Below are 27,176 nucleotides of genomic sequence, written 5' to 3'. Positions count from 1 at the left end.
CCTTATGAGCTGTGGTTGAGTGGCACACTGAGTTTGTGGGCTATGTGTCATTTGGGTTGTGTTGGGCAGTTTAGAGTTCTCTGTTGCTTGAGCAGATTTTTATTGAGAGCCACCGCAAATGTAGGTGTGAGTTTTGTGTTGCTATGTGTGTGTTTTGGTGGTGTAGGTTTTGAGGGACTATGTGATGAGTGTGGTGTGGTGCAAGTGTTTACCTTCTCCTCTTGACTGTCTAGTCCAGTCTTGGGTGAAGAAAGCTTTGCTTCCAATTTGGTTATACAAGTGCATCTCTCACAGGTTGTAGTGTTGGGTGATATGAGGAGAGGGTTGTCTGTGTACATGAGGCAATTGTTGCATTTCCCCAAGATGCCCAGATTCATCAGGTAGACAGGAGAAAACACCGGGAGCTGACCCTTAGACATGACTGGATAGTTGCTTATATATTAAGTACTAAAAACTGTTTTCCTCTAGACAAGTGAGGAAAGTTGAGCCCTGTAGTAATTTGTAGCTTATGTAGTGCTTACAATGAGTTCTGAACAAGTGCTGAGCTCAAAGAAACAGATCTGAGTGCTAAAACTAAAAAAACTGGCTAGTTCTAAGGGAAAATATGAAGAGCACAGACTTTATGGAGCCGGGAATACTTTAACCCTAGCTAAGCAGCAATGCATAAAGTATATATATATATATATATATATATATATATATATATATATATATATATATATATATATATATATATATATATATATATATATATATCTATGTATATATATATATATATATATATATATATATATATATATATATATATTTTTTTTTTTTTAATATAACAGTAGCAAATGAGCAAACTAATTTAAACAAATTAACCAATTAACCAATAAGAAGCTGAAAACTGAACCCCGTTCCAGCAGTCTTCGATCAGACAAGTTCTAACTGCACACTCCTGCCACTAGGGTGCAGGGGAACCCTCTCCAAAAAAAGATGGTCTGAATTAGTGCTCAAGTTATACAAACAAAGCTAGATTCAGCAGGTCTGAATATAGTTTGTGCTACAGCAAACAATGCGTACCAATTTCAGAAAGAAACAGTTCAAATAAGCAGGCACAATAAGCCTTTAACCAGAAACTCCCAGCTCAGAAGGGCAGAATCTACCCTCTCCTTCCACAAGACTGCAGAACACACCTTCTTAATGTAAAATAACTGGCCCAAAGCCCAAGTGCTTAAACCAGAACTAATACACTTTTAGAGTAACAGACACTAAGCCTTCAATCAGCAACTCCCAACTTAGAAGGATGTAAACTACCTGTCCTGCCACAACAGTGCAGACCACAAACCTTCTTAATGCAAAACAAGTGGTCTAAAGCCCAAGTGCTTCAACCAAAGGCTTAGAATAACAGTTACAATTTAAACAGGCTACTAGCAAGCAGTAATAAATGCAGCAGAATAAATGCAATAAAGTAGGAAGAAACACAAATAAAGTAAAAGCAGATGAATAAAGTGCAATTTTTTTATATAAAATAGAAAACAAGTAAACCGATTTAAACAAATTACCCAATTAACCAGTAAAAAAGCTCAAAACTGAGTCCTGTTCCAGCAGTCTTCAATCAGACAAGTTCTAACTGCACACTCCTGCCACTAGGGTGCAGGGGAACCTTCTCCAAAAAAGATGGCCTGGATTAGTGCTCAAGTTAAACAAACAAAGCTACATTGAGCATGCCTGAATCTAGTCTATGCTACAGCAACCAAGGCACACCGATTTCAGAAAGAAACAGTTCAAATAAGCAGGCACAATAATCCTTTAACCAGAAATTTCCAGCTCAGAAGGGCAGTATCTAGCCTCTCCTCCCACAAGAGTGCAGACCACAAACCTTCTCAATGAAAAGTAACTGGCCTGAAGCCTAAGTGCTTAAATCAGAACTAATACACTTTTAGAATAACAGACACTGAGCCTTCAATCAGCAATTCCCAACTTAGAAGGATATAAGCTACCTGTCCTGCCACAACAGTGCAGACCACAAACATTCTCAATGTAAAACAACTGGTCTGAAGCCCAAGTGCTTAAACAAAAAGGCTTAGAATAACAGTTACAATCTAATTAGGCTACTACCAAGCAATAATAAATGCAGCAGAATAAATACAACTGAGTACTTTTAAGAAGAGGCAAAAGCAAAATAAAGTGCAATTTTTTTAAGAAACGTGTATGGAGAGAGGAAGGAGGAGCAGAAGAAAAATTCAAGGTTAAGAACCTAAGTGGGTTGGCCTTCTCAAATGTTCTGTCCGTATTAAGTAGAGTGAACACCAGACTGGGAGGGGTGTCCTAGATCAAATTTACAGTAGGGGCGGGCAACTGCAAAGCCACCAACTATAACAACACTACAAGAATAGGGTGAGAGGGAGGGGAAAAAACAGTTCCAGGACATATGAGAAACATAAAACAATGCCAGAAAATATATAAACTAATTCAGTCAGGCAAAAAAATAATTCAGTCAGGTAAAATTAAGACAATGCAGAATTCTGAAAGGTTAAAATGCCAAAAATATACTTATCAATCAGCGATATATTTCCAGATTGTTTGAGAATCAGACTTCAGCCAGAACACCAGGAGTTTCCAACAGTGTATCATTATGTAAGCTGATGGAGGTGTACACTGTCTCCATTATGTTAGCTAATAGAGGTGTATGCTGTCTCCATTATGTTAGCTAATGGAGACGTACACTGTCTCCATTGTGTTAGATAATGAAGGTGTATGCTGTCTCCATTATGTTAGCTGATGGAGGTGTATGCTGTCTCCATTATGTTGGCTAATGGAGGTGTATGCTGTCTCCATTATGTTAGCTAATGGAGGTGTACACTGTCTCCATTATGTTAGCTAATGGAGGTGTATGCTGTCTCCATTATGCTAGCTAATGGAAGTGTACACTGTCTTTATTATGTTAGCTAATGGAGGTGTATGCTGTCCCCATTATGTTAGCTAATGGAGGTATACGCTGTCTCTATTATGTTAGCTAATGGAGGTGTATGCTGTTGCGATTTGCCTGATGTTTTCACTGTCCTTATACTATCAACTTCATATTCTTTGTCAAACATTTTTGACCATTAATGGACTGCTGTAGCTTGTCGTACAGCTATGTCAGGTACTGTTGAGCTGATTGCTGCATTCTTGTGCCATGTATGTCCCATTTTAATGCTGCCATGCCTCATGGGAGATCTTTGCTGTTCTTTGTAGGGCCTTTCACATTATTATCTACTGTACTTAAATAAAGCATGTAATTAATGGCTGAATTGATATTACTAATGATTATTAGTTCTATCACAGTAATGAGGTTTGTTTTCATTTTCTGAATCAGATGCCATTCTGGCTAGACACACCACTATTGTTAGGAAGCAACATGTAAAATGAATATTTCTGGCAGGCCCAACATTTATAAAATATCACATTTCATCATGTTTGTATTCAGTAGGCTATTTTATTCTGTCAGTCATAACATATGCAATTTGTGTTAAACATCCTTTATTTTGATGGCAGAGAAAAGTTAATGATTATATGACATAATTTAACATAATCATCAGTGTTATTTAAAAGCATTGTTTTTATTCTCAGAAAGGTCGCCAGCTAACATAATGAGCACATGCATTTAAAGCCATGCAAGGAACACCTGCCAGATAAGCATCACAGGATTTAATATGAAGTGTTGCCTGCTGGTTTGGCAAAGCTATATACACAGATAGTGAAACAAAATTCTATAGTTCCCACTGCATCACATGTCTGTGTTACCTATGGAGTTGAGGTCACAGTATGCATAATGTGGTTACTGCCTGTGCAGCTTGAAATATATACCATTATCCAGGAATTAATGTTAAGATGAAACCTAAGTCTTTAATGCTAATTAAACCTCCAAATCTCCTACTATCACTACAAAAGCAAATGAAGTAAGTAGGAGGAAAGAGGAGGAAATGGAAAAGAAAAGGAAAGAAGGATAGAAAAAGCCAAAGTTAAAAGAAAGGAAGGAAGAGAGAGAAATGGAGAGGAGGGCAGTGCCTAACATCTTTCAGATTCCACAGCTCTAATAGTCATCCTAATTTTAGTGTGCAATGTCAGCCAATAAAACATTAGTGATCACATTTCACCAAAATTGTTCTTTGCTGAACAGCCATTTTACTCTGACACCACAATAAAGATAATTGCTTTTTCAGTTTGCATTACTCCCAAATGTAATCCGTTAAAGTGATTTTTGCAGTAAAAAGCCTCATGTTTCCCCTCTACAAAACCCAGACCCCAACTACTTAGAAGAACCAAGTTCAAGGTCATAACAACTTGGAAAAAAGTTAATTCTCCCCTTATAATGATCTGACAAAGAAGGGGATATTTTATCTCAGTTTGGCAAAACTATTTTTTCATATTTGATAGCCTACTAAGTGGCCATTAATTGTTTATGTACCCACTTGCTGAATGAGCAAATTGAATGTTACTTTTTCTTTGGCTAAAGTGTCTTTCCTATTTCACTAGAAATGTGTGTTCAGATGGTACAACACAGGTGCATAGCTTGACATTTCATATGTGCACACTAAGCCCTCATGCTGTTGTCCCTCTTAAAATAACTGGCCTTTGTTTTTTGCAGCATATATCCTGAATGTGCAACCAAAGATGCAGCATGTTGTTGTTGTCTTTCGGCTTTTCCTGGTTAGGGATCGCCACAGCAGAACTCTGGTCCGCTAATGATTGGCAGTAGATTTTGACGAACGCCAAGGTGCCAGCTCGACATTCAACCTTCAACGAAGGCACGCCCATTTACGCATGTCTTTTGAATGCCCACCCAACTGCGGGGAGGACATGCAGACTCCACACAGAAGGAACTCCCTGCACTACAGACGAGAATCGAATGGGAGAACCTCTTGCTGTGAGGCAACAATGTCGATGCAGCATATATACTCATATTCTCCAAATGGAACCTTTCAGTTGGATAGCAAATATTAAGGTTTTATCCCTGTGGACAGTTGCCCTCTAAGCTGTCTCAAGTGAACCTTTTTTATTTCATTTGTGTGTTTGAAGACTGATAAAAGAGTAGATAATTAGTGTTTTAATTTCTTTAAAATGTTGCATCCTGAAAAATCTGGATACAACCCTCACAGTGCCATATTCAATCTGCTGTGATTAGTAACTGCATGTTCAAATGTTTTTTTTAGTACTGCCCAAGAGCTGTCACTTTGTTTATATTTCAGCTTAGTAATCAGTAGAAAACACAATAAAATGTATTTACCAATTTCACTTGGCATACCCTGTTGCAAATCATCAAAACTGTCCAAGACTTAAGAATGCCACTGTATGCCATGGATTCTACTTACTGTGTACACAGTGAGTCTTCCAAATTTAAGGCCTATAAGCAGGAATCTGCAACTAGATTTTGGAATGTTTCCAGATATGACTCTCAGCAAAAATATATAGTTGAAAAAGGAAAAAGAGTAGATGTTTACTCCCAAAGAGTTACAAAGTACCCCTTTCAGAAATTCCTATGGATAATGATAGGCACATAGTGAAAAGTGTTGTAGCACTAATGCAGTCAAAACTGATCCCAGACAATTAAGCCAAATGCAAAAACATAAATAATATGTGCATTCTACATTATGCTACTGAACCAATCAATAATTAATTAAAAACTATTTTCTGTCATCCATCTTTTCATAAAAACAAAAAATAATTGGTATAACATACTTATTTGTATGCTTAATGTTATTATCTCATGAAAATTATAATAGTCCTCTCAGATAGTTCTATAGCTAGACAACTTTGTTTCTTGTAGTCTGTCTAACCAACAGGCTGCAGAAATTACTAACAAAAGTACTATTTTTGAAAATATTCAGAACTTCTTACTTATTTATCATGTATCTACTTAAAACCATATAGTCCGTAAACTTGCATTCCAGCAGCAGGTTTGGTGGGAACTGGTCTCCAAATTCCTGTATTTTGTAACTCATCATAACACAGTGAAACACCTGTCTTGTTATGGAAGCATGGCAAGTTTGGGTCAAAGCAAGGGATACCAAATGGTAAAATGGCAGATGGCAAAGTCTGACATTCAGGAAAGTTATTATGTACCAAGATAGCACACCCACATGGGCAATTCTTTGAGCCAAAGTAGGTGACATAGTGATTTTGAAAGATATTGTGAGGTTCTTTTGATCGAAGAGATTGAGGAGTATAAGGGCTAATTCCTCTAAAGGTGGTCTGGTCATCTTTGGCCACTTTTCCAGATGATTGCAAATCCTTACAAACTGCACTCTGGGATGGGACAGTCTTTGTACAGGGTTCAGGTTCCTTCCAAAAAGATGCTGGCAACCTTCTTTTTCGTAGAGGGACAGTTTCGTACTTGCTAGATTCTGATGTCTCTCTGTCTGTGAAGACGGCTTTCTGCATTTCCACTGATGGCTTCCATGACTCTTGTGAAGAACAGCCTTCAGGTTCCACCTCGCTATCTGAAGAGATGCTGGATGTGCTACAGGAATGCTTCTGTCCAACAGCATCTTTAGTCTGAGATGCCATACCCTTAGCTGGTACATGTTTCTGAGAAAATCTCTTCAGCTGCTTCTGGAGGTACTTCCTGTGGTCTACTGACCTTTTGCAAGGAGCCGACTTATCCAAAGTAGCTTTAATGTCACAGGAAGCCAGATTCACAAAATTAAGCAAAGTTTTAACATCTCGATCATTCAAAGTAGCCATTTCTGTTGTTTTTCTGTCTGATATTTCAGCCGAGAAGTTCAGCACATCACTTTCACATTGTCACATGCTAATCTGTAAAAGAAAGACAGTTCAGCTTTTATACATGAGTAATAATGTGTTCTTTCTATACTCCAAAGCAATTCAACTTTTTCTTTATTTATCTGAAGAATTACTTGCAGCTCAACAGTTAAAATGGGACTCGGTCAGCAAATTGACAGCAAGCATGAAAAATGGAAATGTTTTACCAAACAGGCTATCTGAGCAAGGTTGTGCTATATGTGGGACATCATCTTTCCTCTGAGGTAAAGCAACCTCAAAGTTTATTATATTAAGTAATGCATTGCAGAGGGTGAAGCCATCTGCATGGGTGTGTGGGAGAATGCCCAAAGGAAAAAAAATGTAAAACTTCAGTCTGAATATCATTTTATACTTTTCTGCATAAACAGAATTCATACTAGTTCCAGTTACGATGGCACCTTAGACACAGTTTAAATGCCATCACCCCCTATCATGACAGCTGAAGAAGTAAACCAATACTGCATGAACTGCAACATTGTCAACAAAGTCGCAGTGCGTGGAGTATCATGATTACAGTCTGAAATAAGAAAAGGATAAACTTGCTCAGGACTTTCCTAACATCAGCTGTCATGTTAGGACATCCCTAGCATGAGACCTGAAGTTAACAATACTTAGGGGTATTCAGAAAAATTGTGCTAAGGACACCTAAGCTGTGTTAAAATCAAGTTTTACACTAGGGATTAACAGTAGATGGAACTGGCCAGACAGTAGATAGAGCTGGCCAGCAAACAGCAGCGGCAAAAGTTAAAGCAACTTTTAAAAGCTACTAGATACTTGCCACATATATAAACAAAAAGTATGGCAGAATTAAATATTTATTAGCTTCTAAAATATTTAGTTCTTCAGGGAGACACTTCCTTTCTGCCTGCTATGTGTTTGACAGTGCTTAATGCCTCACTGGATTTGACGTGCATTGAAAGCTGGTAAAACACTCCTCACTCCTACACTTTTTTCTGAGTGGTAGTACATGGAGCAGATAAATCTCTAATCACGGCAAAAAATTAGGATTAGGTCTCCGATCATAACCAGCTTTATGTGCTCTAGACATGGATGCCAAGATTCACTAGGAAAGCAAATTTCTTGTTGTCCATGTCTCAAAGACATAATAAGCTAGTTATGATCGTGGCCTGATCGCAATCTTCTGTATTGATAACTTTGCAATGATTTTACAACCATATTTTCAAAACCAAGTTGTTTGAACACTTTGATTCACAATCCAGGACAAAAAGAAAGAAATTATTTTAACAATTGTTACTACAATCAGTTACTTGTCATATAACATTTTGTATTTAATTTGACATCTTAACAGGCAGTTCAGTTATTGATTTTGTTCCACATGCTTACCTGATTAGCAGAAGGTTTTAACTGTCATGTCTATGTTACATAGCTAGATAGACAGGCAGCTAGACACAAAGAAAACCAAACAGACAGACAGACAAAAATATAAAGATACAGAATCACATTAGTATGAGTTAATGATAAAATATAATTGCTATAGCTGCTGGAATCCTATAGGTAGACCTCTTCTTTCCCTTTTGGCAGTGGTGATAAAGTGTATCATTGCCTTCCCATTGTTTATTATTTTATATATATATTTATTTACTGTGCTTTTTATCTCCCATGGAATGATTTTTAGTCATCTTTCCTCTCTACCATTCTTTCCATAGTCACAGTCTCCCTCTGTTACTGAACAGACAAGAGCTCACTTGAATGAAGGTGAATCAGCTGAATGTTATTAGACCTAATTTAGCGGACATAATTTGCAGACTATAGAATTTAAGAAAGAAAGAATCACACCTTTAAATATACAGCCTGCATTCAAACAGGGCAATTTAGGTACCCTTGTTCTCACTAATGGTTTTAGAAACCATGGGTAAACTACTTATAAATATGTCATAATCTGTTTTGAAAGTAAGAAAAAGCTACTTCTACATTAATTTGATTTGTAACTTGCAATACTTCAAATATATTCACTATCTGAACAGCTAAAGATAATTTGTCTGTTTAAGTTGACTGATGGTACCACCAACCCATAACATAGTTATTACATTTGTCTAAACTTGAGGTGGATTGAAGTAAAGTTCCTGTGCTGTTTCAATCTGCTCATCTCCTTCTATAGGTGTATAGTTTCTGTTTTAAAATGCTGTGCAAAACATTCTCTAAAAGAAATGAACTGCTACATGCTGTCTGAAAGCTTTTGTTTTCTGCAGAAACTGTATACTTTTCTTGGGTCACTGGCTAGGATATGGCACACTTTGCTTCACCTTGCTTCACTTCATTCCCTCACCCTAACCCTTTTCTCATTCCTCTGCTGCATCACCAAAAATATTGACTCATAAACTAATCCTTAATTTTCATTATATAATACAACACAATGCATGAACTATTACACTACACTCTCTCTCTCTCTCTCTCTCTCTCTCTCTGCCAAAACACAGTCTCTCCACTGGTCATAGAGACTTTATTGGTTGTGAGGGCAAATTCCACTGGTAACAAAGTCTTTAATGGCTGTGAGCACAAACTCCTCTCTCTTTTCACAATATTTCTGTATTTTGTATTTTGAATCTGAAACATGAAACTTGCACCTTGTGACCTTAACAGTACTAGAACAAACATTTCCAATGACAGCTCTTATTTTTATTTGCTACAGAAAAGACAATCTCAGCCAACTAGACCATCTTTATTTTGTCTTTGGTAGCAGCAAAGACAACATCTTACTCTGTACATCAATTCAGTCTAGTATTTAGTAGCAACAAAGGCAACATCTTTCATTGTTCATCTCACAGTAATGAATATTATCACACTATTCATCTATTTTAAGGCCGATATTCATAGACTGAGGCTTCACATTTTCATAGCAGTAATCAACAAGAGTGGTGCTACCTGGATATGCAAATCCCGAACTTGCAGGATAAATACGTAAATGTGGAGGCCTTTTTATAAACATACCTTCCTATCACAAAAGCATAATGTGCTTAAGACACAAGGCGGAGAGTTGACATGCAGATAAGGGGCATTACATGTTTGCTTATCAGTAGGATTCATAGAGACGAATCCATAATGAGCTAATTTGCATACAAACATGTAAATGGCCCAGAATTTATGCCAGTAAGTAGTAATTTTACAGAAGAGTACTGAGATGTGATTGGAAGGGAAATGGTTTCATTTGGTGTGCAAGACATGCTTGTGCATACATGGGCAGACTACTGAAGGGGTCATTGAGGGAAATATTTTATTTTGATGTCAAGGATATGCTTGTGTGTACATGGACAGACTACTGAAGGGGTCGTCGGGGGAACTGTTTCATTTTGGTGTTTGTGCATTCTTGGACAAACTGCTGAAGGGATCAGTGGGGGAAGAGTTTCATTTTGGTGTTTGTATGTACTTGGACGTACTGCTGAAGAGATCAGTGTGGAAATGTTTCATTTTGGTGCTTGTACATATTTGGATACATTGCTGAAGCAATCAGTGGGGAAAGTGATTCATTTTGGTGCTTGTGCATACTTGGACAAACTACTGAAGGGATGGCTGGGGGGACGTTCATGGACTGTAACTCTGATATGAAAGGTGAAGCACTGTATTTAACTGTGGATGTGCATACTGCGGATACTGGACTATGAATTACAAGAACACCTCTTTAACATACGCCACTTTACAAAACTTCTCTTTTGTATCTCATTACACTTAAGGCCTTTTGTATTAGTGTAAATGGCCTCTATGAATTTCACCTTTGCTACACTCATTCATAAACATCAGGGGTACCCCTATTGCATTTACCTAAATGGCTATGAATACCGGCCAAAGTCTTTAGTGGCATTAAACCTTAATGCTTCCGTCAGCATCTTATGGGCATCTTTGGTGGCATCAAAACAAATATTTACTATATCTGTAGTTGTACCACCAACATCAAATGACAATAAAAGACTGCAATTTTCCATTAGTTCAGAAACTCACTATCCTTTCACTTTATTTTTAGTGTCACCAAAGGCACAAGGTTAGTATTACTTCTACTTTCAAATCCTGGCACTATTATTGTTTTTACTATTAACCAAAGTTTTATATCATCTCCCTTTGCATTCTCAATCTTTGGTTGAGCAAGGGTATCCACTTTGCTTCTTCTACTACTACAGCTGCAGTCTTATTGGCAGCAAAGACAGTAACTTGTCTTCATCTCTTAAATTCCTTATCCTACCACTCTTCCAGCCTTTCATAGCATACCAAAAAAGTTAATAACTTAAACTTTCCTTATAATATAAACACTTTCTTCTATTATTACATCCATTCCAGACCAACAGCTAAGACTTTCACTTAAGCTGGCAACTGTCTATTATAGTATTTTTGCCAGTAGCATAGTCTTTAAACAATACTTTGACTAATAAATGTACAACATAACCATAACTAAATCATTTCATAATCAAAGCTCAAACTGAAACATTTAAAATTAATTAGTTGTCTCATTGTTTTTCAGCTTAGCATGCAATGCTGTATGTACCTTTTAGATACCGAACCTGTTGAAAACATACCATCTTATCATAACTGAAGCTCTTAAAGTGAAAAAAAAATGAAATAACCCTAACTACAAAATCCATCCTCAAACTTTTTTAGACCAACATTACTAAAAGGAACTTTTATATCTCAGAACCAGAGTGTATGCAAATTCTTTTATTTCAATATTACTCAAATATATTTCAAGCCTTCAAAAACTTTTCACCAAATTTCATCTGATTGCACTTAAAATAATCATAACAGGGAAGATTCAACTAAGTCCAGGCAACTAACAACAATTTAAACTACTCAAAGGCTTCAAAATAGGATTGCTAAACATAAATATTCTGAGCAAAAAATTATCTCAACTACATGACTGGTTAATAACAATAGAACCTATATATCTTAACTATAATAAAATAATGGCCAAGGGATGACCTTTCCACCTCACACTTTATCAAAAGGAAATTGCAGTCTCTATAGAGCAGGTACAGGAAAAGGAGGTGATGTTCTATTACCTATCAGTAATTCTTTAAATATTGATATCTTGCAGGTAACTAAACAGAAACCCTAACTGAATCAAGGTATCCATTCTTACAGGGCAGCATGCCAGCCTTCATTTGAGTGTTATATATTCCTCCTGTTTATCCATTTCCCTGTTAGAATGAGACAGACACAGAGATTTGTAACCCAAAGGTATCAGTAAAAGTAGTATTACACTTGGTGGCCTTAATTTAAATGCAGTGAAACCTGAAACTTCAAAACAGAAATAATTTTGAACAGATTATTAAAAGTCCCATCAGACCATATCCCACCTCAGGTAATAATTCCATGCTGGAGTAGCATTGCTCTGCACTACACTGCACTCATATTTCAGTGGCCAAAATTGCATTAGTGATCACTGCCTTTTTCTCTCAAAATAGTCTCTTAAAAAAAAATAAAGCACCACCAGAGCTTGTCATAGTTCTTTTCATCTCAGGAAGCAGGGAAACAACCCTCCATATTTTCCTAGAAACAATGGACTAGACATCTCTTTACCATGACAGAAATCCAGTCTGTGATCTAACAAATTTCTAAGATTAGCTGACATCTCGCCATGATTCAGTTTTCCCAATAAATATATATATAGGGCACAAAAGATGCCCATAGCTTACCACTGATATCAAGGCCTCAATAAGACAAGTGATTGTAGTAGCTAGGGAAAAGTGGGAAAAAACACTCATAACAACAGCCTTGTTCAGTACTTCTTAGACCTTAGAAAAAGCATCACAATAAAAACAAATTTGGCAAATGTCACCTGTCTTTGGAATAAACAGATTATATTAACTAATGTGCTTGATTATGAATTCTCAGCAAAGCCGCACTAAAAGTCTGAAACCCTCTTTATATATTTTATTTATTTATTTATTTACCAGGAAATTCCGACTGGGCACAGGTCCTTTTTCAGCAGAGGCCCGGGGAGAAAAGCTCCACAGAATGACATGGTTGATGGTAAACAATAACAATCAAGGTATGTATACAGTAGAGGTGATCATGACATGGAGAAATACAGGAGCAAATTAGTACAGTTGAGTAGTTAGCTCTAATTACAACATTGAGAAAGAAGTAAAACACAGAGCTACAAATTATCTAAACAGTAACTAGATAACAACAATAACAGATTAAATGAAAAATGAAATTCTGGAAGGATTAACAAGCAGTGAGTAATCTTCAGTTCAGTTTTATAGTGATAGAGGGGATACTCTTATCTAAATCTGGGAAAAGAGGGTTTATTAGACGGGGTTTGGACAAGGACAAAACCAGTGAGAACTTAGGTGAGATTTATGTGCAGTCTTGAAAAGACTGCAGGAAGGAAGGGTAGTTATGGTCGTGGGAAGGTTGTTCCAAAGCTTGGATATAGCGCAGGAAAATAGTGCTTCACCTGCTGAGTTTTTGGCTTTGTTGACCTGGAGTAGATTTTTGTTGCATTTGTTCATCTTTAATGAATGAATGTAAGGATTATGTTGCATTAAAGGTAGCATAGATAAACATAGATGTTAAGTTGTCAATCTCGCCTTCATTCTTGCTGGATGGGTTCGGAGCCGATCCTCGGCTCCGACTCGGCACTTGCTAAGCTTGAGAACTCCTTTTACCAGCTCGAGGCAACCCTATATCCCATGATGCAAGGCGAGACTACCTCAGATCTCGCTTTGCTTGCCAAGAGGTCTCCTTTTTTGCCAGCTCAGGTGAGTTTTATAATTCAAACAGTTTAGTCAAGGGTTTCCCTCCCTTTTCTTCTTATATTTTGTTAGCATTCAGATAGTGTTTATCCTATACTAGTGCCCACCCTATATTCCCTTTGGTTAAAATTTAAAAGTTAAAGCTTTTCAGTTAGGCCTAGCCTCCCTGTTCTTTAATCCCTGTTAGTGTGTGTGTGTTTTGGGATTAATTGTGTGACTTGTTCAGTGTGTGTGTTTTTTGTGTGTTTCTTAGACTATGTCTAGGGAAGGAAAGGTCTCAGGCTTCAAGAAGTGTGACTCGTGCTGTCAGAAGATGTCTCTGACAGATGGTCACACTTCTTGTGTTTACTGCCTGGGGCCTTTACACCTGCAGGACTCCTGTGCTATATGTCATTCTTTTAGCCAGAGAGTCCTGCAGGAGAGGAGGAACAAGTTGATCCTCCGTGGCTTATTAAAGCCAGAAGGTTCACCCACAAAGACTGGATCGGGTAAACCTTCCAAGCCACCTAAGGTTCAGGCTACAGTGGTTAAGCCTTCCCCGGTGGCTCCGACTCCTTCGGAGTCGGGATCGGCTCTGGCTGGAGCCGATCTCTCTTCCTCTGATGTGGTAGTGTCGGTTCCTACCGGCTCCGACACACAGTCTACAGTTGCCTTGTCGGCACCGACTGGTGCCGACGTGTTATCCAGTATCGGAGCCGAGAAGTCTTCGGCTCCATCTGGAACCCAGAGGACGTCGGCTCCGATGGCTTCGTCCAAGAAGAGATCTCGGTCCCCTTCTTTGGAGTCGATTCACTCAGCTCCGAGGTCTCCTCTTTTATCGGAACGGAGTCATCGGAGCCGATCTTCGAGATCTTCCAGGCTGTCTGACCACGATTTAGAGAGGGTGGTAAGCAGGCTGTTGAAGTCACAGGCACTAGCCCAAATGCTCCATAGCCCGTCTCAGCAGACTTCGGCTATTGCTCTTCCCCTTGAAACTCCTCCTCTGACTCTCCACCAGAGTTTGGAGCCGGAGCTTCTCGGGACAGTGACCGTGTCGGCGCCGGAGCCGATACACCCCCTTTCGGCTCCGTCGTCTTCGGCTCTGATCTCCTCCTTGAGACCTTCCTTGGAGGGATCCGGTCGTCGAGTTTCCCTTGTCGGCTCCGAGGGGGCTAGTGGCATCGGACCCTTGTCCGACCCCACTCTCCCTCTCGGGGCTTCGGCTTTGGTAAGCTCGGCACCAACATCGGCCTCGGAGCCTTCTGTCTCAGTGGAGCTGGGAATTCCTCTTTCTTCAGAACGGGAGTATTCCGGTCTCCCTGGGAGGGGAGCCTTTGAGGTGATGAGGAGTGTCCTGGCCCCTGAGCCAGGTCAACGGTCCATTCCTTTAGCTCCTCCCTCTTCAGTGCCTGTTGATGTCTCTTGCCAGCCTCTTGCTCCCAGGCCCAGGGATCCATCACCCCAGGTTTCCCCATTGGGAATAACTTCCTCTTCTAAGGTTTCTCCTGATCCTGCAGGGGAACCCCCGTGAAAGAGGACGTGTAAGAGGAAACACACAGACTCCCCTGAGTCTACAATATCAGATACCGACTTAGATGAGTCGGAGGGTACCCTTGGTCCCCCTCTGAGGATGTCTCCTTTTCAGACATCCTGGAACTCCTCAAACAGAGGGGGAACTGGCCTTCCATTAACCCCTCCGAGGATGAGTTGGTATACCTGGAGGCTTTTGGATCCCAACCCTCCACCTCCTGGGTGTCTCCACCTTTCGACCCACTCATGCAGGTAGTGGCTCAGAAGGCGTGGGCAGCCCCGGATTCTGTGGAACCTGTCCCCAGGAGGCCATCCAAATTTATTACGGCCCCTTCAGACAAGCAGTTTCTTTCTAAAGGCGTCTCTGTGGATGCTATGGTGGTGGCGGCGGCCACCAAGAAGGAACTTGCGGATCCTTCCATGCCTGTCCATCCTCCTAACAAAGACTCTAGGACCATGGATAGGTATGGCAAGCAGATGTTTTCTTCAGCGACCTTTGCTATGCGTTCGCTGAACTACCTTTGTCATTTCACCAGACTTCAGAGAGATATTCTCAAGGAACTAGGTGAAGTGGTTCAGGATCCTTCAGCTGCTGGGGCTCAAGACAAGATTGCCTCACAGCTAGCAATCCTAAATTCTTTGACCAACTCCTCCATGCGGCTCATATCCTATGCGGCCGATGGAGCGAGTAGAGCCACAGGCACAGGAGTGGCTCTTAGACGTCAGGCCTGGATGCGGCTTTGTAATTTCGCGGACCCGTTTAAGGCGTCCTTCACCAATACCCCCTTTGACGGTTCAGCTTTGTTCGGACCTCAGGTGAAGGAAACCTTGACCAGGTGTGAGCAAGACGGCAAAACACTTTCTGCCATAGGAGTCCATTTTTCCACTCCTTCTAGACCCTATCCCAAGGGTCAGAAAGGAGGAAAGATGTGGTTCCGTAAAGCCCAAGGAGTTGCGCCGGACACACGTGGTCAGTTTACCCCCAGAGGCAGAGGGGGTAACAATAATAGATGCCACCCTAGAGGCAGGGGGGGTCCCCAGAATCAGGGTAGCAGGGAGCCTCTTCCTGACAAACCCTTTCAGCATCCCTGAGGTGTTGCCCGACTGTCCACCCTTGGAGGCAGTCGGGGGAAGGATGTCACTGTACCCAGTAGCCTGGCGTTCCCTCTCACAAGACATGTGGGTACAGTCGATCATATCCGAGGGTTACAAAATCCCCTTCGAAAGGTATCCCGTACCTCACCAATCCCTTCCAGACATCTCACCCGGTCAAAGGGATTTGGCAAAACAGGAGGTTTCAAAGCTCCTAGAAAAAAAGAGCCATCCAGACTGTTCCAGCAGACCAAGTAGGATCCGGCGTCTACTCAAGATTCTTTTTGGTCCCCAAAAGGACGGGAGATTGGAGACCAATTTTAGACCTGAGCAATCTAAACAGATTTGTCAAGAAGGCAAAATTCCGGATGGTCACGCTTCAGTCCATTCTGCCCTTTTTGGGCAAGGACAACTGGATGTGCTCGATAGACCTTCAGGACGCGTACTATCACATAAAGATACACAGGCGCTCCAGGAGGTTTCCCCGCTTTCGGCTAGGGACCAGTCATTATCAATTCAGAGCCCTGCCCTTTGGCCTCACTTCAGCCCCCAGAGTGTTTACCAAATGCATGGCAGTGGTTACGGCTCATCTGAGACGTCAAGGATTCCAGGTGTTTCCTTATTTGGACGACTGGCTCCTCTCCGCCACAACCAAGCATCAGCTTCTTCAGAGCAGAGACTACACTCTGCAGCTTTGCAAAAAGTTGGGAATATCTGTGAATTTCGAAAAATCTTCTCTGCTGCCTTGCCAATCTATCACCTTTATAGGCGCAGAACTAAACACCATCAGTATGTTAGCCAGACTAACAAATCAGAGAATTCTGGACATCCAAAAATACGTTCAGATTATTTTACTGAGCAACAAAGTCAAAGCCAGATTGGTTCTCAAGGTTCTAGGTCTTATGGCTGCGGCCATTGTACTTCTTCCATTAGCTCGCTTCCACATGCGTCTTCTGCAGTGGATGTTATTCACTCAGTGGTCGTTCCAGAACCTACCCATGAGGCACGAAATCTTGGTTACACAATCGTGCAGGACTCATCTAACCTGGTGGATATCTTCCCCGCTGCTTCATCAGGGCCGACCATTTGTTCCCCCTCCTCCGGTTGCCACAGTCACTACAGATGCCTCTCTGATCGGATGGGGGGGGCATTATTAGGGCAGGATGGTCCACGGGACTTGGCAACCCACAGAATACCATCTGCACATAAATGTCCTGGAGATGAGAGCGGTGCTTTTAACGTTGCAAGCCCTCAACGACTTTCTTCCCTCGGGGACTATTGCAGTTCAAACGGACAACATGTCTGTAGTCTGGTACATCAACAAACAGGGCGGGACCAGGTCCTATCCTTTGTGTTGAGAAGCTCTCAGACTTTGGCAATGGGCAATCTCCTCTCATCGGTTTCTGATAGCAACGCACATCCCCGGCAGGTCCAACCTCTTAGCGGACAGACTGAGCAGAGCCATTCTCATGCCTCACGAGTGGTCTCTCAATCAATCGGTAGTGGACGAGATATTTCTGAAATGGGGCACCCCTTGTTGCGACCTTTTTGCTACACCCCAAAACAGCAAATGCCTGGACTTCTTCACCCTCTTTCCCCTACCAGGCCAACCCCTGAGAGACTCTCTAACCCAGGATTGGCCCCGGGGACTTCTGTACACATTTCCCCCTTTCCCCTTAATTCCACAGGTCATTCAGAAAGCTACCGTTTTGAGAGCCAAGTTGATTCTCATTGCCCCTTATTGGCCTCGACAAATTTGGTTTCCGACCCTACATCGTCACCTCCTGGTGCAGCCTTGGCATCTGGACCCAGTTCCGGATCTTCTGATCCACCAAACGGGTCAGCAGCACCGGGCCATTCGTTCTCTCAACCTCACTGCTTGGTTGCTCCACTTCCTTCCCTAGCCAGGCTTCCTATGATCTCTGATCCAGTCAGAGATATCTTAATAGCTTCCTTGAAGTCGTCCACCAGAACGGTTTATGCTAGCAAGTGGCGACGTTTTTCCCTATGGGCGAACTCCAGGCACATTGATCCTTTTACGGCACCTGTGCATTCAATTTTAGATTTTCTGGCTGAAGTTTTTCAGTCAGGATCTTCTTCATCAACAGTTAAAGTTCAACTGGCGGCAATTTCTAAATATCATGTTGGCTTGCAAGATCATAACATTATGTCGCATAGACTATGCAAAGCTTTTCTGAGAGGAGTTTTTCTCCTAAAGCCTCCAATAAAACATCCTCCTCCACAATGGGATCTGAATTTAATGTTAGCATCCTTGATTTTACTCCCCTTCGAACCGTCTGCTTCATGCTCCTTAAAGTTGCTGACCTGGAAAACAATATTCTTACTGGCTGTCACTTCAGCAAGGAGGGTATCTGAACTTCAAGCTCTCTGCATCCGTTCCCCATACTGAGTTTTTCACAAGGACAGGGTATCCTTGAGAACAAATCCATCCTTTCTGCCCAAGGTTGTTTCTCAGACTAACATTAATCAAACCATCGATCTACCAGTTTTTTTCCCTAATTATTCTGACAGAGCTGAGCAAAAACTTCATTTTTTGGATGTCCATCGTCAGCTCAGATATTATTTGCATAGGACTAAACAATTCAGGAAATCGGATCAATTATTTGTTTCCTATGCAGAAAACAGGAAAGGTTTCCCAGTGTCGAAAGTGACCTTATCCAGATGGTTGTCTTCCTCCATTTCTTATGTGTACTCGCTCAGAGGCAAGCAACTACCCTCAAAACCGAAAGCACATTCAACCAGGAGCCTATCCACTTCTACAGCCTTTCAGGATAGACTACCTATTGATACCATTTGTGCAGCAGCTACTTGGGCCACTCCTCATACCTTTGTCACTCATTATAAATTAGATTTGGCCTCCAGGGACAGAGCCAGTTTTGGTTCCACAGTACTCAAGAGTCTGTTCCATTGAGCCACCCGGGATACAGGTGCTAGGGACGCGGTCCCATCCAGCAAGAATGAAGGCGAGATTGACAACTTAACATTTAGAAGTTATGTACCTACCATAACGTTCCATGTTAGTTGTCTTCTCTCGCCTTCTTTCTTGCGTCCCTCCCTCCTTCCCCCTGGCCTGGACAGATCTTGAAGGGCTTCTCTTTCTCAGGTTGAGTTTTCAGTAGAAAGAGTCTATCTTAGGAACTTTTTTGCCTAGTTCTTCTAGGCTAGTCTTTGCTCTTCCTTTGGGAATAGTATTATTTAGCAGGGTATTTGGCTATCAAACGAGATCTGAGGTAGTCTCGCCTTGCATCATGGGATATAGGGTTGCCTCGAGCTGGTAAAAGGAGTTCTCAAGCTTAGCAAGTGCCGAGTCGGAGCCGAGGATCGGCTCCGAACCCATCCAGCAAGAAAGAAGGCGAGAGAAGACAACTAACATGGAACGTTATGGTAGGTACATAACTTCTAATTAACAACCGAGCGATAATATCAAATCCCTCTAAACATACTACAACTAACACTCCGACAGACAAACCCCGTAGCCTAACTCAACAACCTTTTATTTCAAGTAAATCAGTCCAAAAATTGCCTAAAACTGCTGAGTAATCAATACATAAAGATTATAGCTAGCATTAGAACAATGTGCCCTGCATTCCTAAAAATGGCTGCTCCACTAATACCCAACCTCTTAACCTATCTCTTCAGTCTTTCCCTCACCTCTTGAATTGTACCTTCTCCATTCAAACACTCAGTTGTTATTCTTTTAGCTAAAGTTGCCTCACCATCAAGCTGACAAGACTTCAAACCAATAGTCAACCTTTGCCCCATCACTAGATCATTTGTAAAGCTGGCCTATCCCCAAATATTTGGTCATATAAATAAACATAGCTTACTTTCAGATCCACAGCGCCGTATTTGTACAGCCCTTAGTACAATGACAGACTTGTATATGGTCACCAGCTCAATTTGTAATAATATAAATAATGACCTTTCCACAATGGGAATCTGCTGATATGATCAAGACCTTTGAAACTATAGATCACTCAAATCTTCTAACTAATATGAAAAAAAATAACTTTAGTGAAATGATCTTTCAAACAGAACAAATACAAAATGTGCAGCCTCCACTATTTCTGATATGGCTACTTTTTTTTACAGGGGTCACTATTAGGATCAATGCTCTTCTCTCTGTTAATGATTTAAATTAAGATATTCCTACTTAGAACCTAGTTTGTGTGTGGATGACATCCTGACATTAAACTTAATTAACTATTTTCCTCAGCTGCAAGAAGAAACAAACATGTTCTTTACTGAGTTATGGTATTGCACCTCCAGTAATAAGCTAATCAATAAACCCAGAAAAATATGTAATTATAGTAAATGCAACCTCCCACAGGCTGACCGAAACAAACCTTTTGTTCTTCAAGAGTCCCTTAAATAACTTCATCCGCCACTTTTCCTAACAAAGATATTTGAGGCACAGCTTGAGTCTGATAATATAATATTATTTCAATATAAGAAATGAGATAGGCACTCTGGTGGCATAGAGGGATAAAGCCCTGACTACAGCCCAGGCAACCCTGGTTTTATTAGTGCCTTGGTAGGGAGAGGTGGGAGTTACTAACCGTGGTGGGTGGGTGGTTCCATAGATGTCTCCTGCGACAGTCCCTGGTGGAGGCTGGGGATGTCACATCAGGAGGCAAAGCCCAAGGGGAGGAATAGGGTGGGGACAAGTCTGAGATGCTGCTGAGGCAGGGTAATATCCCACATGTCCCCATTGTCATACCATAGGGCACCAATAGAGGTAGGAGTAACAGGGTAGGACATAAAATAGGAAACCTCCACCCCGAGCAGATATGAATGGCCAGGCCTCTAGGACACTCTTAAGTTCTTTGTTGGCCCCAGCCCTACCAGATATAGTCTGGGGTCAAAGGATATGGCTGGCAGTCCTGGCAATGGATATGGAGCACTCTATAGGGAGCTATACCATGATGCAGGAGGGAGACAAAAATTCTCCAAAAATATGTAAGAAAGAACAGAGTGTGAAGAATTAAATACTGGGATAGTAATAAGAATTCTTTGGGTAGATTAAGAAAAAAAAGCTACCGTCCAGAAGTGTAAAAGTCATAACTGTGAGATCTGTAACTGCAATAATTAAAGTGCAGCTGTCAATGAAATAAAGTGAATCCTGAAACTTGCTGTAATGGGTATAATGAGTTTTTAGAGAGGCACCACCTGATAAGGGGGATGCACCCAATAACCCACTATTATATATACTAAATCTCAGATGTCTGTATCTCAGAATAAGACCAATATTCCTCATATTTGTGCTTTATCAGTCACACTATTCCAAAGATTGCAGTTGTGGTCCTCAGACTATCAGTCAGAACTCAAGAAAGAGAAATAACAAAGATGTAAGAAATATTGCATGGTGCACAGCACTGTGAGATACAGGTGTAAAGTCTACAACAGAAATAATAATGACAGTTAAAGAAACAGTACAAATGGAAAGGAAGACAAGCTGCACATGTACATATGGGTGGGTAATGCAGAAACAAATTATGACAGGTTAACTGAAATAATATAATGGAGTGCTGGAGCATTTTGGTATGTAGAAGTTAGTAGTATGGTTAACAGAAAAAGGTTTTTTTTGGGTGCGGAATAATTATTTTATTAAATGTCTTTGGGGAAGAAGAAGACAAGCAAGGAAGAATCTGTGAAAATGATATTATTTAAGTCCTTAGATGTCAGTTGTGGCTTTAAACTGTGTTATAAGGAAAAATAAGAAAAGGATAAAGTAAGATGAACAGTAAGTGAAAGCTACAGAAAAACGCATGCATTTAATTATGTATATTTATAAAAAAGAAGATAGCGTTCACAAAATTATGATTTGGTATTATGGGCGAATCATAGAAAGGAGCAGTCAAAATGGAAAGTATTGGATGTAAGAGGATGTAACAGATCAGAAGTAAAGGAATCACAGAAAATGGTAACAATCTGAAGTATATTGTTTTGAAAAAAATGGATGTTTATATCTGGGACAGAAAAATGGTTTCACCTGTGTCTTATCAAGCTGCACATCTACAAAGCTTCAATTGACCGAAAACAAGCAGCTGAATTTTCAACTCAATGAGATGTTTTGTAAAAAGTATTTTTTCCAGGGGGCAAGCCTTGAGCACTCCTCATGTGGGGGGCATGCCTCCCACACTCCCAAATTAATATATACAAACTCTGTGATTTCACAACCATGGAGAAAAGAGAAATCAGTTTAAAGAGGAGACTCACTGCAAGTGCACACACACACATAGAAACCCCACCAACAGTGATTTCTTACGACTAGCAACAATCAGGAAGTTCAAGATGATGGAGCTGAACTCTACTTAATGGAATCTTGTTGACTTGCCTGCTGGAGTAGTCAGAAAAAACGAAACAGACAAAGGTAGTAGTAAACATTTTCAAAATTAAGGTTGGATAAGAGGAAGAATGTGGAAGTTATTAGGAATTTTATTTTACCAGGAAGTAACAATATAATTAGAATTTTTATAGTGCCTAGTAAGCAAAAACTAAGGTTATTTGCCATATATTTTATTGCTGTGTGAGAAATCAGACTTAACCCCATTAACACAAATTATTTGTAATTAGAATAAAAGAAAGGGAAGGTTGCAGGATGTGTGCTGGAATCTGTAGTGGAAATAATAAGGATTTTTTTAAGTGTCAAACAGGAAAGAAAACAAAGTCTAAAACTGTTAAGTTAATGGTGGGTAGAAAGTTATTGAACAAATATAGTAAATAAGTTATTTTCAATGTGTTCACTTGAAGCTTACCATCACATTTAAACAGAATGATTTATTGATTAGAAAAGCAGAATTTAACAAATGAGAGGATAAACATGCAAGGAAATACACTTAGTTTTATGTCTAAGAATGTTTTGTATGTTAGAAGAAAGGAAAGAAAATAATTATAAATGATTTTAAACAAGAAACATCTTTATTTAAATTATCACTTATGACATAGACAATCATCCATTTATATAAATGAAAACAAACCATATTAACATAATTTTAGTTGCAAGCATTATATATCACAAACCATATTGACATAACTTTAGTTGCAAACATTATTCAGCACTTATAATCCACCCAGTCATTGTCAGTCAAAGATTACATAGCTCATTCAAATCCTGCTTTCTTTTAAACCTCATTCCTCTCCTGTATGTTCTGTTCCCACAATTTCCATTTTTCCTATGTTATTTGCTCCTACCCTTTTCTAATGATCCTAATTCCAGTTCTTTTTCTCTGTTATTGTATTCACTACTTCTAGTACAGTTGGTTTAGACTTGCAGCTACCATAATTAGACTCTGTGAGGCTTTACTATGTCTAGACAATTCCGATTCTGTATCATAGCTCAGAAAAATCATTTCCCTAGATAAACCAATTTGCTCACCCCGTATCTCTAATAGAGCAGTCTGCAGGGAATCTTTAAAGTCTACCAATTCATTACAATCCCAGAAAATATGTTCCCGATTATATCTTCCTTCTCCATCACACCTCCAACATTTGCTGTCTACCTGAGGAAAAATGACCTGAGGAAAAATGATCTGGAGTCTACTTGGGGTATAGAAATACGAATACCTATGTACATATTTCCAAGCAAAAATCCTAAATCTTCTAGATTTTGTTGCATATTTGGGAGACATACATATATTCCCATTGCTTCTTTGTGAATTTCTTATCCAGTCTCTCTCTCTAATCCTTTCTAGCCTCCTATATGACTTGATTCTTATAGTTATCCTGCAATATTGTATATGCTCTACTAATTATTCCTTTTTTAACAGCAGCTTCTGTTCTAGATTCTACTAAAAACTCTTCCAGTGCTGGTCTTTTTTAGGACCCCCCCCCCCCCACTTCTTTCTCTTTGCCTATTCTCTGATATCAGTCCTTGATAACTTGATGATTAATCTCTAACCTGAATTGCAAATAAATCCTTGGCCTCTTCCCATTGTTACCATTCCCTCTCTAGTTATTTGCTCTCAATACTTTGGTTCCTTTACCAGTTTTCTCCAATAAGTTCCAGACCCCTCTTGCCTATTGTCTGTATTCCTAATTGCAGTCATCCCTATCAGCAGAATCTCCTTTTTCCATTCCCATGTTGGTTTTGTTCTTAGAATAGCTTCTGCTACTTTATGAATATAATATTCTTTATCATTGCTATTCCCTTTAAAGATCTGCATCCAAATTCCCAGTCTTGCCTTGTTTCTTAACCCCCCCCCATTTCATCATCACCCCTTTCCACTTTGAATTACAGATTTCATCTTGTGCTATGTATAGGATCTTTAAGTGTGTTGCTCTGAAATACCCCTTCAAATTGGGTAATCCAAACTGCCTAGTTCTAGTGGAAGAATCAGCTTATCCCACTTGACTCTTACCGTCTTCCCCTCCCAGATAAAATCCTTTGCTATCCACAACTGAAAATAATTATAAATTATTAAGTATTCTAAATTATGCATGGGTTCCAGAGTACACATGAGACATAAACCAGTTATTTTTCTTTACAAATTAAGTGAACAAGGGAATCATTAAGAGAAAAAGTGTTCAAGACTGAAAATGCTTAAACTATGGATGTGAGCAAGGGGAAGTAGCTAACGGGCACTGTGTGAGACTGAATGCGCATGGGATACCTGGGTTTCCACAACAAAGAAACTCAAATAGGAAGAGTTCATTTGTTTTAATTGATTCCCATTTGTCAACAAAACTTTGTCATTGAAATCAGTGACACTCAAGACCAGTGGGTATAAGGATGCTTCTCCTAACCTCAATATTATATAAGTTTGGAGTAAGTCTATTTTGAGATACAGGTGTGTGGGAGGTGCAGCCCCCCATATTACCCCCACAAGAGGTGAAAATATCTTGGGCTTGGTACATTGTCATCATCCCTGGTAAGATCCGACCACAAAATGGTCACTTTCAAAGTCACCATCTCCCCTGACCCCCCCCCCCCAACCAACTAGGGTAAAAAAAAAAAACTTCTTCAAAGCTGATTGCAACCTCCTGAGTGAAGGTATAAACAGCTTCATAGCCCCCTCCCTCTCTATAGGATAGGAGCTGGAATATATGTCCAAACCTACACTAAAGTACTTTACAAGCATTTATATAGTTGCATGGAATCAGGAATACCTGACAGGATGAAATCCTCCTCCTCAAGGAAAAGTAAACCTGTCTGGTGGAAATCTGCAATAAATAAACTGTATAATAAAAGGAAAAAATTGCTGTCCAGGACCAAGAAGGACCAGGTGCCTAATTGGAAGCAATCTCTCCTTAGCCTGAACAGGCATATAAGAGCACTAGTGAAATTATCCAAAGCAAACTTCAAGTGCAAACTGGCCACATCCACTAAAGACAATCATAAGGCCTTCTTCACATATGTCTGGAATCTCAAAGGAAGCACCCAGATCTTCTCAGAACTGGTGGTCAAGGACAGAACATACACAAACGCCATAGATATAACCAACCTGCTGGCAGACAGGTTCAGTAAAATTTTCACCCCTCTGTCCCTCCATCAGCAAATCAGGACATCCCCCCTCCCCTTATCTCTATGGAGCAAATCATCACTGCCCTCTCAAAGGCAAAAAATACAGCCTCCATGGGACCTGATAACATCCCAGGCTGTATCCTACATGAACTTAGGCAGGAGCTTGCAGCACCATTAGGTACCCTATTCAACCAAAGCCTGAGGCTTCATCCCAGCTGAGTGGAGGACAGCCACTGTCATCCCTTTGCACAAAGGCATCCACCGATCCAGGAAATTATAGACCTATCAACCTAACTAGCCTGATCTGCAAGGCCATGGAGCAGATTATCACAGACCTCATTAACAAGAACATTGGCAACATCCTAACACTTAATCCCAAACAGTTTGGTTTCGTCAAGGGAAAGCCATGCCTGTTAAATTTGGTTGACATCTTTGAGACAATGACCAAAGCCATGGACAAGGGGAAGACAGTGCACACTGCCTACCTTGACCTGGCCAAAGCCTTCGATACTATTCCCCACTCAGGTATAATAGATAAACTCTCACAACTAGGCATCAATCCATATGTTACCAGATGGGTAACAAATTGGCTCACTGATAGAACTCACATAGTCAAAATAGGCAAAGCCACCTCAAGCAGTAGACCCATAATGAGTAGTGCATCTCAGGTATCAGTCTTGGGGCATCTGTTATTTGGGATATACATTTCTGAGGTGCAGGTCAACACCAGTGAGCTATGGTTGACCAGCTTTGCAGATGACTGCAAGCTGGGTGCTGTCATCAATTCCCCTAGTGATGTGGACATCCTCCAAGAGGGTCTCACTCAAACAAATGACTGCTGCCAGAAATATGGCCTCAAACTGAATGCCATAAAATGCATCATCATCCCCTTTGGGGAGAGTGACATCCCCATAAATTATCACATTAATAATAAGCTCCTAAGCATGTGAACAGTTGTGAGGGACTTGGGCACCCAGGTTGATAGCAAACTGACTTTGATGACCATATTGCCTCCATTGTACGGCAAGTTTTCTACATGGCCCACCTCATTAGTAAGGATATCTCATCCAGGAACATGGTGGTCATAACATCCCTATATTCTTCCCTTATAAGACCCATTATTGAGTACAATGCCCCTTTCGGCATGTACCTCACAAAGCATATGCAGCAGCTGGAGACACCACAGAGGTTCCTCACCAGGAGAATCCAGGGCCTCAAACATCTCTTCCGTACACAGATAGGCTAAAGGTTCTGTCCCTCTGCTTAGTCTCCTACAGACTCCTCAGAGGTGACCATTGTCTGGCATACAAAGCAATCTCAGACCCCACCTTGATGGGATTGCTGCATATCCACAAGTCAGGCTACACTCGAGTAACCTGCACACGCACCCTCAACCTAGTCTGTGACATCAACAGGACTTGTTGGTGGGACAGATTTGTGTCCCATAGACTCCTCCTTTTGTGGAATAGACTCCCTCCCCATGTCAAGCAGAGTACCTCATTAACCCTTTTTAAGTGCAACCTGGATAACTGGATGGGGAACAGAAAATACATCCCTGGAATTCTACCTGTGTCCCTGCTGAACAGTGGCATTAGGTG

General features: G+C 40.5%; 1 protein-coding gene across 1 annotated transcript in view; it reads right to left on the bottom strand.

Annotated features, from left to right (window-relative positions):
• Positions 1–4,833: 4,833 nt before the first annotated feature.
• The window catches only part of LOC122805459 (protein FAM181A-like), a 48,210-nt gene continuing 25,867 nt past the window's right edge, over positions 4,834–27,176 (bottom strand). Inside the window, exon 2 of the mRNA XM_044075627.1 lies at positions 4,834–6,783. Within this exon, the coding sequence (XP_043931562.1) occupies positions 5,881–6,711 (831 nt within the window). The 5' untranslated portion in view covers positions 6,712–6,783 and the 3' untranslated portion in view covers positions 4,834–5,880. The remainder of the gene's footprint in view (positions 6,784–27,176) is intronic.

Source organism: Protopterus annectens, chromosome 6.part1 (assembly GCF_019279795.1).
Source record: "Protopterus annectens isolate FY-2018-M chromosome 6.part1, PAN1.0, whole genome shotgun sequence".
Classification (NCBI taxonomy): Eukaryota; Metazoa; Chordata; order Ceratodontiformes; family Protopteridae; genus Protopterus; species Protopterus annectens.
The sequence above is the reverse complement of the archived record's forward strand: the minus strand, read 5'-3'. Positions and strand labels throughout refer to the sequence as shown.